The 14,542-nt window shown below is 42.5% G+C and overlaps 1 protein-coding gene across 1 annotated transcript; it reads left to right on the forward strand.

The window, feature by feature from the left end:
• Positions 1–2,358: 2,358 nt before the first annotated feature.
• LOC140724658 (extracellular calcium-sensing receptor-like) lies at positions 2,359–5,885 on the forward strand. Its single transcript, XM_073039083.1, has 3 exons — positions 2,359–2,451; positions 3,988–4,111; positions 4,978–5,885. The coding sequence occupies exons 1-3, from the start codon at positions 2,359–2,361 to the stop codon at positions 5,883–5,885; spliced, it is 1,125 nt and encodes a 374-aa protein (XP_072895184.1).
• Positions 5,886–14,542: the final 8,657 nt, after the last annotated feature.

Genomic DNA, 14,542 nt, shown 5'->3' on the forward strand with positions numbered 1-14,542 from the left:
ATGATTTAGGCCTCGGTAATCGATGCAGGGACGGAGAGAGCCATGCTTCTTCCACACAAAGAAGAATCCAGCTCCCACCCGGGAGGATGAGGGTCGAATAATGCCTGCCGCGAGAGACTCACTAATATATTTCTCCATGGCTTCTTTGTCAGGCCGGGACAAGTTATCCAGGCGACTGATAGGTAACGCGGCCCCGGGGTGAAGGTCCATAGCGCAGTAATACGGGTGGTGTGGAGGCAGGGAAAGGACATGTTGCTTGCTGAATACCTGTCCCAGGTCGTGGTATTCTGTGGGAAAGCTAGGCAATTCGAGGGTTTGAAAGGCAGGCGAGGTCGCTGTATCCTCTCTAGGGCATAGGGCTGACAGCAGACAAGTGGCGTGGCAAAACGGACTCCAGCTGGCTATCCTCCCGGTAGACCAATCAATGCAAGGATTATGGCGGCTTAACCAAGGGTATCCAAGTACTATCGGGGCTTGAGGAGAGGAGATTAGGTTAAATTGTGCCTGCTCCCGATAATTCCCAGAGAGGATCAAAGAGAAGTCTTCCGTCCAGTGCCCGGGCTGCCAGAAGTGTAGCCAATGGCTCCCGAGGAATTCCGGCCTGGGCAGCTGTGTCTTCATCCAACAGATTCCCCTCAGCACCGGAGTCTATCAAGGTAGACAAGGACAGGGACTGTTGGTTGTAGGTTACAGTAGCTTGGATCTGCATCCGGGCTTGGGGAACTGAAGGGAGTGTCGTCTGATTCAGCAGAACATTTGGAGCGGGGTCTGCTCTCGGCTGGCCGAAGATGGTAAGATGGACCATAGGATGACTCGTCTGTTCTCTCAGACGTTCTCGAAGTCGATTATCTACCCTGATGGCTAGAGAGACCAAACAGTCCAGGCTGTTCACGTCACTCCTGGCCGCTAATTCATCTTTTATCTTGTCAGACAGACCCCGTCGAAACACTTCCTGTAGTGCTTCGTCATTTCACACAGAGTCGGCCGCTAATGTTCGAAACTCTACGGAGTATATCGCTACGCTTCGAGAGCCCTGACAAAGAGTCAGAAGGCGGCTATCGGCGTCTTTCCCGCGAATGGGCTGTTCAAAAGCCTTCCTCAATTCGGAGAAAAAGGTGGAGAAGGAGGAACATACCTCTGGCCAGTTGTCCTAGATAGCGGTGCCCATAAAAAGGCACCCCCTTATAACAGCCCCATGAAGTACGCACTTTTAGATCTGTCCGAGATGTACGTACGTGGCTGTTGCTCAAAAACCAGAGAGCACTGCAGGAAGCAAGCCCAGCACTTCCCAAGGTTCCCAGCGTAGGGTTCTGGTTCGGGTACGTAATCACTCGAGGCGATTGTGTTGCCGAGCCAGCCAAGGGGCGTACCCATCCCAGGCTGTGCGATTTGGTCAGACTAGGTTCTTGGAAGGGACGGAGTAAGGGGAGCGGATACCCTGTCAACCTGCTCACTGACCTTCTTTACATCTTCGGATAGGGCAGGAATATCTTTCATGACTTCTCTGAGTAGTTGCTCATGTATGCCCAGTAGGGAGCCCTGACTAACGAGGGCCTGTTGCACCAAGTATGTGTCCAATGGGTTCATTCTGGCCAGTTCGTTCTGTTACACGGGGGCGACGGAGGAGAACCCAAGTGCAGGACACAGGCACGTCGACTCAGTTGGGGAGCCTGGCGTAGACCTGAACGTAGAGCAGGAAACCAGAGGAAACTTAACAAGCTCACGGGATTCACAGGGATTCTCTAGAAACTAGAGCGGAACTCAGAACTACCGGTTATAACCGGAACAGGGAACGAAGTATCACACGAGAATTGACCAACGAACTGGCAACCTGTGATAGAGTCGCCATCGTATTTATTTCCCAATCTCTGATGAAGGCCAGATGTACGGTAATTGGGTAACTAGCAGCAATTGACTGAAATTGGGGCATGATCAGGGAGAAAGAAGTGTTAAAGGGGAACGGCCAACCAGAACCATGACAGGAACAAAAAGCTTTAAAAATAATATAGAGAACAAAGATGAAGTACAATAGCAGGCTTGCAAAGAATATCAAAATGCACAGGAAAAATAACGATTCCAAGAATGTGAAAAAGTCAAGTCAAGTCAAGTCACTTCTATTGTCATTTCGACCATAACTGCTGGTACCATACATCGTAAAAATGAGACAACGTTTTTCAGGTGCACGGTGTTACAAGGCACAGTACAAAAACTAGACTGAACTGCGTAAAAAAACATACACACAAAGAAAGCTACACTGGACTACAGACCCACACAGGACTGCATAAAATGCACAAAAAAAGAGGGATAAAAATAGATATAGGACCGCCGGAAGGTGAGACGAGAGATATAACGAGGGTCATGGCAGATAGACTAAATGAGTATTTTGCATCGCTGTTCATTGCGGAAGACACTAGCATTGTGCCTGCTGCTAAAGGGTATGGCAGAAGAGACGTGAGTGTTGTTACTATTGCAAGGTAAATTGTTCTCAAAAATATAAAAGGTCTACAGTTGCATAACTGAACCACACCAAATATACTGCACACTTGCGTTCTGAAGAAAGTAGCTGTAGATATAGCTGAGGCATTAGAAATGACCGTTCAGGAATATTTCAACTACATCAATGGTCCGGAGGACTCAAAAATTGCAAATATCACTCCACTTTTAAGAAAGGAGGGAGGCATCAAAAATGAACTATACACCAGTTAGCCTGACCAGAACGCTTGGGAAGATGTTGGAGTCAATTGCTAGGGATAAGCTTTTGGGGTACTTTGTGAAACAGGTCAAAATAGAACAAGTCGGCAAGGTTTCTTTGAGGGAAAATCTTGCCTGATTAAACTGTGGGAAAAGTTTGGGAAGGACCCAAGAAGGATAGAAGCGATGCATGCAGTGGATGTTCCATATTTAGATCTTCAGAAGGTCTTTGAGAGGGTCCCACACATGACGCCGCTTCCCATGTTAATAGTTCATGGTATTAAAGGACAGTTACTGGGATGGTTAGAGAATTGGCTAATTGTAGGAGGCAGACAGCTGGAACAACACAGTCATTCTTGAGGAAGGAAAATGCAATGTTCGCATTCATTTCAACAGGACAGGGATATGATGTTACAGCTTATCAGGCAATGTTGAGGCCTCATCTTGAGTATTCTGAGCGATTTTTGAATCCTTATCCAAGAAAAGAAGTGATGTTATAGAAAGAGTTTAAAGAAGGTTTACAGGCACGAATCCAAAAATGAAAGGGCTGAAGAAGGTTTCTCGGCTCTTGTCTTATAATCGCTGTAACTTAGAAAGATGACTCATTGAAAGCTTCCCAATGTTGAAAGGCCTAGGAAGGATAGATGTGTAAAGGATGCTCCCCATGGTAAGACAGTCTAAGACAAGAGGGCACAACCTCAGGATAGAAGCGCGTCCATTAACGAAAGAAGTGCCGAGATATTTCAGTATCCAACGGAGGAAAATTTGCGGAATTTGTACCCACAAGCAGCTATGGAGGCCAGGTAGTTGGGTATATTGAAGGCAGAGCTTGATAGGTTCTTGTCTGGCCATGGGCATCAAAGTTTACCGGGAAAATGTCGAGGTGTGCAGCTGAGGAGGGGTGAAAAGGATCAACCAGGATTTATTAGCGAGGTAAATTGGATGGGCCAAATGGCCTAATTCTGCTTCTAAGTATTTGGTAAATATGGTCTTATCGACTTGCTGCAGACGAAACACTGATGATGTTGAACTTCAGAATTCATCTCATCTGCTGTGAGGCATAATACAGCTGTTTCTCAAGTCTCGCTAAGTAGCCATTTTAGCTACCACCGTTTGTTGCTTCAACTCCCTCACATTTAATGCTGCTCAGAATTAGAATAGTTCAACATTCCTGGACATTTACATTTTTCTCTCTTATCAACTTGAGTTTTGAGATTGTTTGTCCGTTGTACACCATGCTGAACGGGTGTATTACACCTCCAATGGATACTATCTGAATCTTTCCTGTTCCTTCAGATCCCACGAGCATTTTGCTCTAAACCTTGTCTTCCGGGTACAAGAAAAATAAATCGGGAAGGGCAGCCGATATGTTGTTTTGACTGTTCAGAATGCGCCGCCGGTGAGATCAGCAACGCCACTGGTAAGCGCATAATGTACAGCAATATATTGTATATCACAGCACGGCAGTGGAAGCTGCGAACAGATTTAACTTCCTGAGGGAGAACAGGCCACACAAACATCACAGCGTTAAAACACATAATATACAATCACAAAAGCTCACGAACGCCTTTACATTCTGTAGAGCCTGAGATGAGACGGAGCATGAGCACCTAAACTCAAATTGTTGAACAGGTGCACAGTAGAGTACATTCTCAGATGCAGCATTACAGCAAGGCACAGAAACTGCATGGTGGTGGAAAGGAAGAATGTATATGCCTTTTATATATGCCTTTTGTATATGCCATGTATCTGCAAAACTGCCTTTTGCATCATCAGCATCAATCTCCCAACCATCAAGGATACGGCAGCTGCAAAAAGGGCGATCAACTTCAGAAATGTTACCATCCGCCATTCTCATGGCCTGTCTGCACTACTCCAATCAATCAGAGGCCAGAGTAACATCCGCTCCAGGACTACCGTCACCATCATTATCTGCTGTGTCCACGCCAGGACCACCACTAATTAGTTGTTAATTTTCCTATTCAGTAAGGCAAATCAACACCTCCACCCTCAAAGTACCAATCCACACCACTGAACCTACCATTAACATTTTCTGCCGGACTGTGCAGTTACTCGTTTGCAACATCTGTGTATTGATCAGCAATCATTCACATGTATATTTATTCGTTGATTTCATTATTATGTTCTTTATTATAAACTTTTTTCGTGCTGTATCAATTGCTTCGTTCTCTTGTGTAGGTACCTGAAGTGAAGTTAAAACATATTGCATCTTTTGAATCTTTAACTTTTGTAGGAACTTTTGTATCAAAAAAATTGTTTTTCCAGATTCAATGGATTGCACCAAGTGCCCCTCGGAATACTGGTCCAATCAGCCAAAATCCCAGTGTGTTCTCAAGAAGGTTGAGTTTCTTTCCTTTCAAGAAGCACTAGGATTTGTATTCGTGACGCTTGCTCTCGTGGGAGTATATTTTACATTCGTCACCGCCGTGATATTCTACCGGTATCGAGAAACTCCCGTGGTCAAAGCGAACAACTCCGAGCTCAGCTTTCTACTCCTCTTCGCCCTCCTGCTTTGCTTTATTTGCTCGCTTGCATTCATTGGAAAACCTACAGAATGGTCTTGCATGTTGCGCCGCACGGCTTTCGGGATTGTCTTCGTTCTCTGCATTTCCTGCATCTTGTGCAAAACCATCCTTGTCATTGTCGCATTTAAAGCAACTATGCCCAAGAGCAGCGTGATGAGTTGTTTCGGGCCGACACAGCAACGACTGGGCGTCTTCGTCTTGACCTTCTTTCAAGGCCTAGTTTGCATTTTCTGGCTGAGCGTGTCACCTCCGTACCCCCTGAAAAACATGAACTATTACAGAGACATCATTATTCTGGAATGTGACGTTGGTTCATTGCCTGCATTTTTCGTAGTCTCGATCTATATTGCTCTGTTATCTATTGTCTGTTTGTTGCTTGCATTCCTTGCCCGTAAACTCCCAGACAATTTTAACGACGCTAAATACATAACCTTCAGTATGCTGATCTTTTGCGCCGTCTGGATAACCTTTATTCCAGCTTATGTGAGCTCGCCCGGAAAGTACACAGTGGCTGTAGAAGTGTTTGCTATTTGGGCATCGAGTTTCGGTCTGCTAGTGTGTATTTTTGCACCGAAATGTTACATTATCCTACTGAAACCGGAAATTAATACTAAAAAACATATGATGGCTAAAGGGACCTCACCGTAACTACCAAAGTACCTTTGTATTATTATCGTATGGAAGTGTGCAATCGTTGCTTATTAAATGCAGATTGGAATCTTTTTGCTGCCTTGACTGTTTTATTTGTTTAGAATTTCTCTCAGATGTGTGAAAGCTGTTTAAAATTAGCAACTTTTTGGATTATATTACGCAGACGTTGCTTGTAGAATGTGATCAATAGGTAATGTGAGGTTTGACATTTATTTATGGGTACATCAGTTTTACGTTTTACTGATAAAAAAAACTTCTTCCTCAACATTCAACTCGGATTCATATAAAACTGCCTCCATCTAACAGTCTGGATCTTTGCCAACCATCAAGATGGCACCGGCAGTTTTCAATTTTATGAGACAAATCATGGAGTAGTTGATTATGTTGAAGTGTAAAATAATAATTATGGCATGTAATAGACCTTATAGATCGATGGGACTATTTTGTGTGAGTGCACTTTGAAGAAGACAATCGGCACCCAGTACTCAATTTGCTATGCAGCAGGGCTGAGCATTAGTCTGCATTATTACAAGTCTCAAGGCCCTGCTGTTGTAAATTGCAGAGATGGAATGAGTTGGCTTTCAGGTTTGTGGATACATTACTTACCGTCTTCCGATATAATATAGAGTAATATAGGTTTATATAGTTTCATGCAGTGATTAAAAAAAAACTTTAATATTTAATCCACGAGAGAGCAACGAAATGCTAATGTGCTGTTTCGACACGATGAGTTGGGATGATGAGCCGGTAGATATCACAAAAATTCTGTGGTGTAATGATACCGTAATAATAATAATAATATCGTTCCGTTGAATCAACGTGAATATATGCAGAACGTCTGTGTTTGCATAAATATACAGTTATTACAGCGAGACACCTGTAATTTATTTAGATTAAGGACATTTTGCAGGGTACATAGCAACCAACACTTTGTGTTATGAATAAATAATACTGTTTCAGTTCACTGGTGTGATAATGTTTTCTACAAACCCCATTTCTAGAAAAGTTGGGATAATTTCCAAAATGCAATAAAAACAAAAATCAGTGATATGCTAATTCACGTGAACCTTTATTTAACTGACAAAATTACAAAGAAAAGATTTTCAATAGTTTTACTGACCAACTTAATTGTATTTTGTAAATATACAGATACAGATTTCTGGATTATTGGGACCTCTTTTGGGACAGGCGTGACCAGTACAAAAAGGATGGGTTACACTTGAATCCCAGGGGACCAATATCCTGTTGCGGAGGTTAGCTAAGTCTATTGGAGAGAGAGTAAACTAAGATTGCTGGGGGATAGGAACCAAAATGAAGAGACGGATGAAGAAGTGGTTGACTCACCTTGGCTCATGGATGCAGAGGAAGCTTGGAGACAGTGCGAGAGGGAGGTTAGGCAGCTAATAGAGAAGGGACGCCCTCAGATCGATGGTTTTGAATGTGTCTATTTCAATGCAAGGAGTATTATAAGCAAATCGGATGAGCATCGAGCGTGGATCAGTATTTGGAGCTATGATTTGTGGCCATTATAGAGACTTCGATGGCTCAGGGGCAAGAATAGTTACTTCGAGTGCCAGGCATTAGATATTTCAGAAAGCACAGGGCGGAGATTATAATTGCCCAATTGGTAACAGATGTTCTCAAGGAATTGCACGGAAGAAATGTGCTCATGTTCAGTGGATGTTTGCGTGAAGTGCCGTATAGGTACGTTCCAATGAGAAGGTAAAGGATGGCAGTGTACAGAAACCATGGTGATTAAAGGCTGTTGTAAATCTAGTCAAGGAGAAAGAAGAGTTTATGAAAGTTTTAATGAACTGGGTAACGATAGAGTTCTAGAAGACAATAAAGCTAACAGGAAGGAACTTAGGAACGAAATTAGGAAAGCCAGAAAGGGCCATGAGAAGGCTTTGGCGGACAGGATTTAGTAAAACGGCAAGGCATTCTACAAGTATGTGAAGAGCAAGAGGACAAGATGTGAGAAAATAAGACCAATCAAGTGTGACAGTGGAAAACTGTGCAGGGAACCGGAGGAGACAACAGAGGTACTTAATGATTACTTTGCTTCAGCATTCACGACGGAAAAACGAACTTGGCTATTGTAGGGTTGACCTACAGCGGACTGAAAAGCTTGAGCATGTAGATATTAAGAAAGAGGATGTGCTGGAGTTTTGGAAGGCATCATGTTGGGTAAGTCACCGGGTCCGGATGCGATGTATCCCAAGCTACTGTGGGAGGCGATGGAAGAGATTGCTGAGCCTCTGAGAATGATCTTTGCATTATCAGTGCGCGGGAGAGGTTCCCGAGGACTGCAGCGTTGCGGATGTGGTTCCATTCTTCAGGAAAAGGAGTAGAGATAGCCCAGGAGATTATACACTGTGAGTCTTGCTTCAGTGGTTGGTAAGTTGATGGAGAAGATCTTGAGAGGCAAGATTTATGAACATTTGGAGAGGCATAACATGATTAGTAATAGTCAGCATGGCTTTGTCAGAGGCAGGTCGCGCCTTAAGAGCCTGAATGACTTTTTGAGAACGTGACTAAACAGATTGATGATAGTAGAGCAATAGATAAGTGTTTATAGATTTCAGCTAGGCAATTGACAAGGTACCCCATGTAAGGCTTATTGAAAAAGTAAGAAGGCATGGGATCCAAGGGGATATTGCTTTGTGGATCAATAACTGGCTTGTCCACAGAAAGCAAAGAATGTTTGCAGACGGGTCATATTCTGCATGGAGGTAGGGTATCAGTGGTGTGCCTCAGGGTTCTATTCTGAACCCCTACTATTCGTGATTTTTATAAATGACCTGGATGAAGAAGTGGACGGATGGGTCAATAAATTTGCTGATGACACAAATGTTGGAGGTGTGGTGGATAGTCTGGAGGGCTGTCAGAATGTCAGGGCGCTGTGGCAGTGATCCAATCTCAGACCCAACACTGCCCAGACAGGGATATTAATTGACTAACAAATCCTGAGGTGCAAACAAAGTCGGTGACGATGTTCAGGCAGAGACCAAAACATTCAGAGAAATCCAAAAACGAGAATATGGAAGCAGGCAGATTGGCACAAATAATTTAATTTATTATTGCGTTTACCCAACCTTTTTGCATAGATATTCTTCATTTTTAAGATTTGTGATTGACTGGCATAGTCACTGTTTTAAAACCTTTGCTAATATCCCTCAAAACATTCGTGGATTATACTCTTGGACCATTGTCCTTCTGCAGGTGATTAGAGCATCATTGGGTAGGGAATACGATTATTTGGACCGTGCATTGTTAAAACTCCAATCATTTTCCAAACAAGCATTGCGGATGCCTAGAAGATCATCTGCTGGTGTTGAGTACACATGTTGCTTCCTTACCTTAGCGCAGGGGTTCCCAACCTGGGGTGCCCGCACCCCCAGGGGGTGCGGAATGGAATTTCAGGGGGTGAGACAAAGAGGGGCTTGTGTCCTTGAGTGAAGAGTCACGAGTCATCACTCAGCAAGCTGGCAGTGTGCCTTGAGAAGTGATAGTAACGTTTGTCCCAAGCACACTCAGGTCTCCTGCAGCCCGAATCAGCGTTGAGGAGTCTCATCAGTGTCACCTGGGAGTTACACAGAGTTGCGGAGTCTCATCATTGTTAGCTAGGTTACATCTCAGAGTTAAAAATCATCTCATGATGCCAAAATCTTTATACATCCCGAATCAACCATAGAGTAACGACTTCGCGTCAAAACTAAACCCGCAGACAGCAGGTAAATTATTCAATTATAAATTTTTTTAAAGCCGCATTTTGATAAAAAGCAGCTGAAGTGATTCATTTGTATTTGTCTAACTGCATTAAAGAAGTTTTTGAATTTCAAAGGTTTTTTTCTCTTAAAAGGTTTTTTTCTTGATTCGTTGATAATTTTGAATTGTGTTAGCTGAGGAGGTATCATGGTTAACACCAAGGACTTTGAATCACGTGATGGGGGTTCATATCTCCGGTAATTATCAGAAATAGGTGTGTAAATAGAGAGTAGCCTAATAAGTTTCGTAGTGTCCCTGTAGCATTTCCACCTGTTATCCGTCCTCGCATCAAACTTGGCACAATAGAGGTAGTCACCCAAATTTTCCCCACAGCCCATTTCAAAGACAGCAGCTCCAAATTTTGTGTGGTATAATTTCTCTCAGAGTGTGACAAATTCGCATTAGGGTTAATGTGAGGGCGTATTTTGTGTAGACATTCATTAGTCGGCTTATTCTGTTCAAAAGCCACGAAGTAATAGTGCAGCTCTTTCATTATCTGGCTATACTGTACTTGCAATATTGTATTTAGTTCTGCTCAACTCATTCTAGGGAGGATGTAAAGGATTTAGAGAACACACAGAGTGAGATTTACCAAGATGTCGCCTGGATTAAAAAGCATTTATTATGAATACAGTTTGAATGAGCTGAGACATTTCTTTTGGAGCACACGAGTATAAGAGATGTATATGGAGGTGTATATGATGATAGGACGCACAGACAAAGTAGCTAGCCAAAGATATTTTCCACACGGAAATGGCTAAAACGCGAATCATACTTTTAAACTGAAGAAAGTATGGCGGACGTTATGGGTGCAGTTTGCTCTGTTCTCAGCTTGATTGGGTTATTGTTGAAGATAGGGATGATGTGGACTATGTGACATCAAATTCGCGGGAGTTTTTTTCTTGGTGCGGGACAATAAGTTTGGTCTTGCGTTTGTGTTTGTCGGGAGATGAGAAAGAAGACGCTGGGGAGAAACGGTCTCAACAACGATTTAAACGTATAATTATAATGGTACCTTTGCTTTTTGTAATTCTTCACTAACACTTCAGTCAAGATTCATAAATATAATTCCTTTAATCGTATGCAGTGTGTTATCTGGTATTTAGTGGCACTAAATTGAAACAGCGTAACAAACTACACAGGATCCACACAAAACGGGGTATGGAGTAGGATGAGCCATCTGAATATCACGAGTTTGGCAGAACTTGAGAATGTCTTCCCCAGAGTGACGCAGCCAAAAAAACCACAGTGTTTCAATTGTAATTTATTTTACACCACTGAAATGCTGCTGTGTTGGACCTTACCTTCTGCCTATTAAATATCCAGTTGAACTAAGTCATGTTGCGATCGCTGCTTCCAAAGGGATCTTTAAACTTTAATTCCCTTATCAGCTCTGCTTCGTTACACAGCACGCAAACAGTATAGTTCATCCCCTAGCAGATTCAGTAATAAACTGCTCTTAAAAGCCCACTCTTCGGCATTCAAAAAACTCTTCAGATCCGTTTGACCCAGATTTTCCTAATCTATACCTGCATGTTGAAATCTCTAATGACCAGCTTCTCGTTTCCCTTTTGACATTTTTTTTTCTCTTTCCTGTTGCAATTCATCTTCCATCCACCGTTGAGCGGGCTGTATAAAACTGCCACCAAGTCTTTTTACCCTTGAAGTTTCTTAACTCAACTACCAACGATTCAACAGTGTCCGATCCTATGTCACTCTTCCTACCGATTTAATGCGATGCTTTAACAGCAGAGCCAATCCGTACTCTCCCCCTCGCTCTTCTGGGGTTCTTATCTTTCTCCTGCATGTCTGCGAAAGCAAGAATTTCAGGTTGTATAGTGTATACTTTTTCTGATAATAAGCAGAGCCGTTTAAATCATTTAAAATTATAGAGCTGTTTTACTCTCTTCTCAAAAAGAGGAAGTGCAGCAATGATTCACCAGAATTTACTGTATCTGAGGAGAGCAAGCGGATCAGCTCTAGATTTTCTGAACTGACGAGAATGTGATGTGATTTGAGAGAAATTTACAGTACGATAAAAAGCAGAGAACTACTTAACTTAGCTGATAAGTCGAGAACAACCACTCAGGACTAAGAGAAGGAGAAATATCTTCACGATTAGGCGATTTAATATTTGGGATCGTTTACTCTGCAGAGATTTAGGAATTCCCATATATTAAGGCAAATAAGGGGAAAAATTGTCTAGTTTAGAAAAACATGCATTCGTTGAATGTAAGATGAATGGCAAATGTCCATTCTTAGACTGCATTTTCATTTTTTCAAAGTTGTTGCATTATTTCGATGTAAATGAAGTTTGAGGTGATATACAAATATTTAGCATCTGCATCGGCAAAGTAACATGCATAAACAATTACAAAGAGCAAGGTAACCAAAAGTTAACAGACGGAGAAGAAACTGAAACTCTTAATATCATTAAAGAATGATATTTGAGTATGGGAAGAGTATTTTGCATCTTTTGTTGTTTTCCTTGGAGTTTAAAAGGGGCAGCATTTTTTGTATGTTTGAAGTGTTCCAAAGCGGGTAGGGTGAGAAAATATCTGATTGAGTCAGGGAGTAGTAAACGTAATACAATTCACAACGAGAGAGATAGAGAAAATAAGACATGCGAATTAGTTTACATAACAAAAGTAAGTAGCAGAAACAGCTGAAATATGGTCTATGAAACAATATTATAACAGTGACATTATACATAAATAGAAACACAAAAAAAGGCTACAGCAGATTAAAATAACTTCGAACCACAATCCTGTGCCGAACACGTGCTTAATTTAAAATTTCGCCGAGGTCAATATTTCAGTGAATGGGTTGTTGTCCGTCCACACTTCGATGGTGCTAAACAGCTTGCATCTTCAGAAACAGCTCGATTTCCAAATGTAATATCTCTACTTTTCTTCTGAAGACCCTGACCCAGAATTAAATGTTGATCCGTTCTTTGCGGGAATGGCAACCATTTCACGGGGTTTCACGACTGGACGTTATCTGACATGCTAAAGGCGCGGCCTAAGAATCAGCTCTCCTTTGGAGGCCTAGGATCTCGTGGCTCTGGAGACTGGAAGATCGAAGGTAGGTGTCCCGACAGGTCTGTGTATCGTAGGAGCCGGAAGAGTTTTGGCTGTGTGCCCAGAGGCATCAGATCTTAGGGTACGGAGCTGGGGAATAAAACGACGCAACGGACTTCTAACATCGAAATGCAGCGAGTTGTTTGTTACATCTCCTCTCTCGCTGTGAAACCGAGACATCTCTTTCTCCCTTATTAACTTCCATAAAAATGTAAATCTGGCTCGTAAGGCACAACTGGCCTTTGCCAAAGCCATGCTGACTATTCCTAATTGGATTATGCCTCTCCAAATGTTCAAAATTTTGCCCCATAGGATCTTTTCCAACAACTTAGCAAACTGAAGTAAGACTCCGTAGTCTATAACTTCTTAGGCTATCTTACCCCTTTTTTGAATAAGTGAACAACATCCACAAACCTCGAATCCTCTGGAACCTCTCCCATCCCCATTGATAATTAAAAGATTATTGACAGAGGCTCAGCAGTCTCCACACTCGCCTCCCACAGTAGCCTAGGGTACATCTCGTCCCGTCCCGGAGACTTATCCAACTGGATGGTTACTAAAAGATCCAGCAAATCCTCTTTCTTAATGTCCATAGGATCAAGCTTTCCAATCCGCTGTAAGTTATCCCTACAATCGCCAAGATCTAAGGGATGTATTCTTTAAATGCCTCTGCTATTTCTTCCGGCTCTATACACAATTTTCCAATGTCACACTTGATTGATCCTATTCTCTGATGTCTTATCCTCATGCTCTTGGGGTTTTTCTTTAATCCTGCTTGTCAAAGACTTCTCATGCTTCTTCTAGATCTCCTATCCTGCTGGCCTCATAATCTTCTGGATTTATATCATTTCCTAGTTTTTGAACCTTCAGGAATCTTTTCTTTTCTCCTTAACTGATTATTCAACAGTCTTTCTACAGCGTGTTTCTTGTATCCTACAATCTTTTCCCTGTCTTTTTGGAGCGTATCTATGCAGAACTCCGCGCAAGTATCCCCCGAACATTCATCACATTTCTGCGTACATTTCCCTGAGAACATCTGTTCCCCATGTATGCTTACGTTCCTGCCTTATTTCTTCATATTTCCCCTTATTCCAATTAAATGCTTTCTTAACTTACTTGTTCCTATCAGTAACCAATGCTATCACAGAAGATTTAGAATTGTGATCACTATTTCCAAAACGTTCTCCTAATAAGAGACCGGACACATGTGAGCTTCATTTCCCAATACCAGATCAAGTACAACCTCTCCTCTTGTAGACTTATCTACACGTTCTGTCAGGAAAGCTTCCTAAACACATCTAACAAACGTCACCCCATCTAGGTCCCTTGGTGTAGGGAGATTCCAATCAACATTTGGGAAATAAAATTCTCCCACCACGATAACTCTGTAATGATTACACCTTTAAGAATCTGTCTTCCTATCTGCTCCTCCATGTCCCTGTTACTATTGGGTGGTCTATGAAAACACCCAGTACAGTTATTGACACCTTCCTGTTTCTAAATTCTACCCGCAGCGATTCCCCAGACATTCCTCCCATGATTTCCTCCTATTCTGCAGCCGTGATCTGCCACGCCCCCACCACTTTTGCCTCCCTCCTGACCTTTCTAAAACATCTAAATCCTGGAAGTCTAAGTAGCCACTCCCGTCCTTGAGCCATCCAACTCTCTGTAATGGCCACAAAATCATAGCTCCAAGTAGTGATCCACGCTCTGAGCTTTGTTCATAGTACTCCTTGCATTATATAGACACATCTCAAACCATCGATCTGAGCGTATCCCTGCTATATCACTTGTCTATCCTCACTC

This window comes from Hemitrygon akajei, chromosome 3 (genome assembly GCF_048418815.1).
Source record: "Hemitrygon akajei chromosome 3, sHemAka1.3, whole genome shotgun sequence".
NCBI lineage: Eukaryota > Metazoa > Chordata > Chondrichthyes > Myliobatiformes > Dasyatidae > Hemitrygon > Hemitrygon akajei.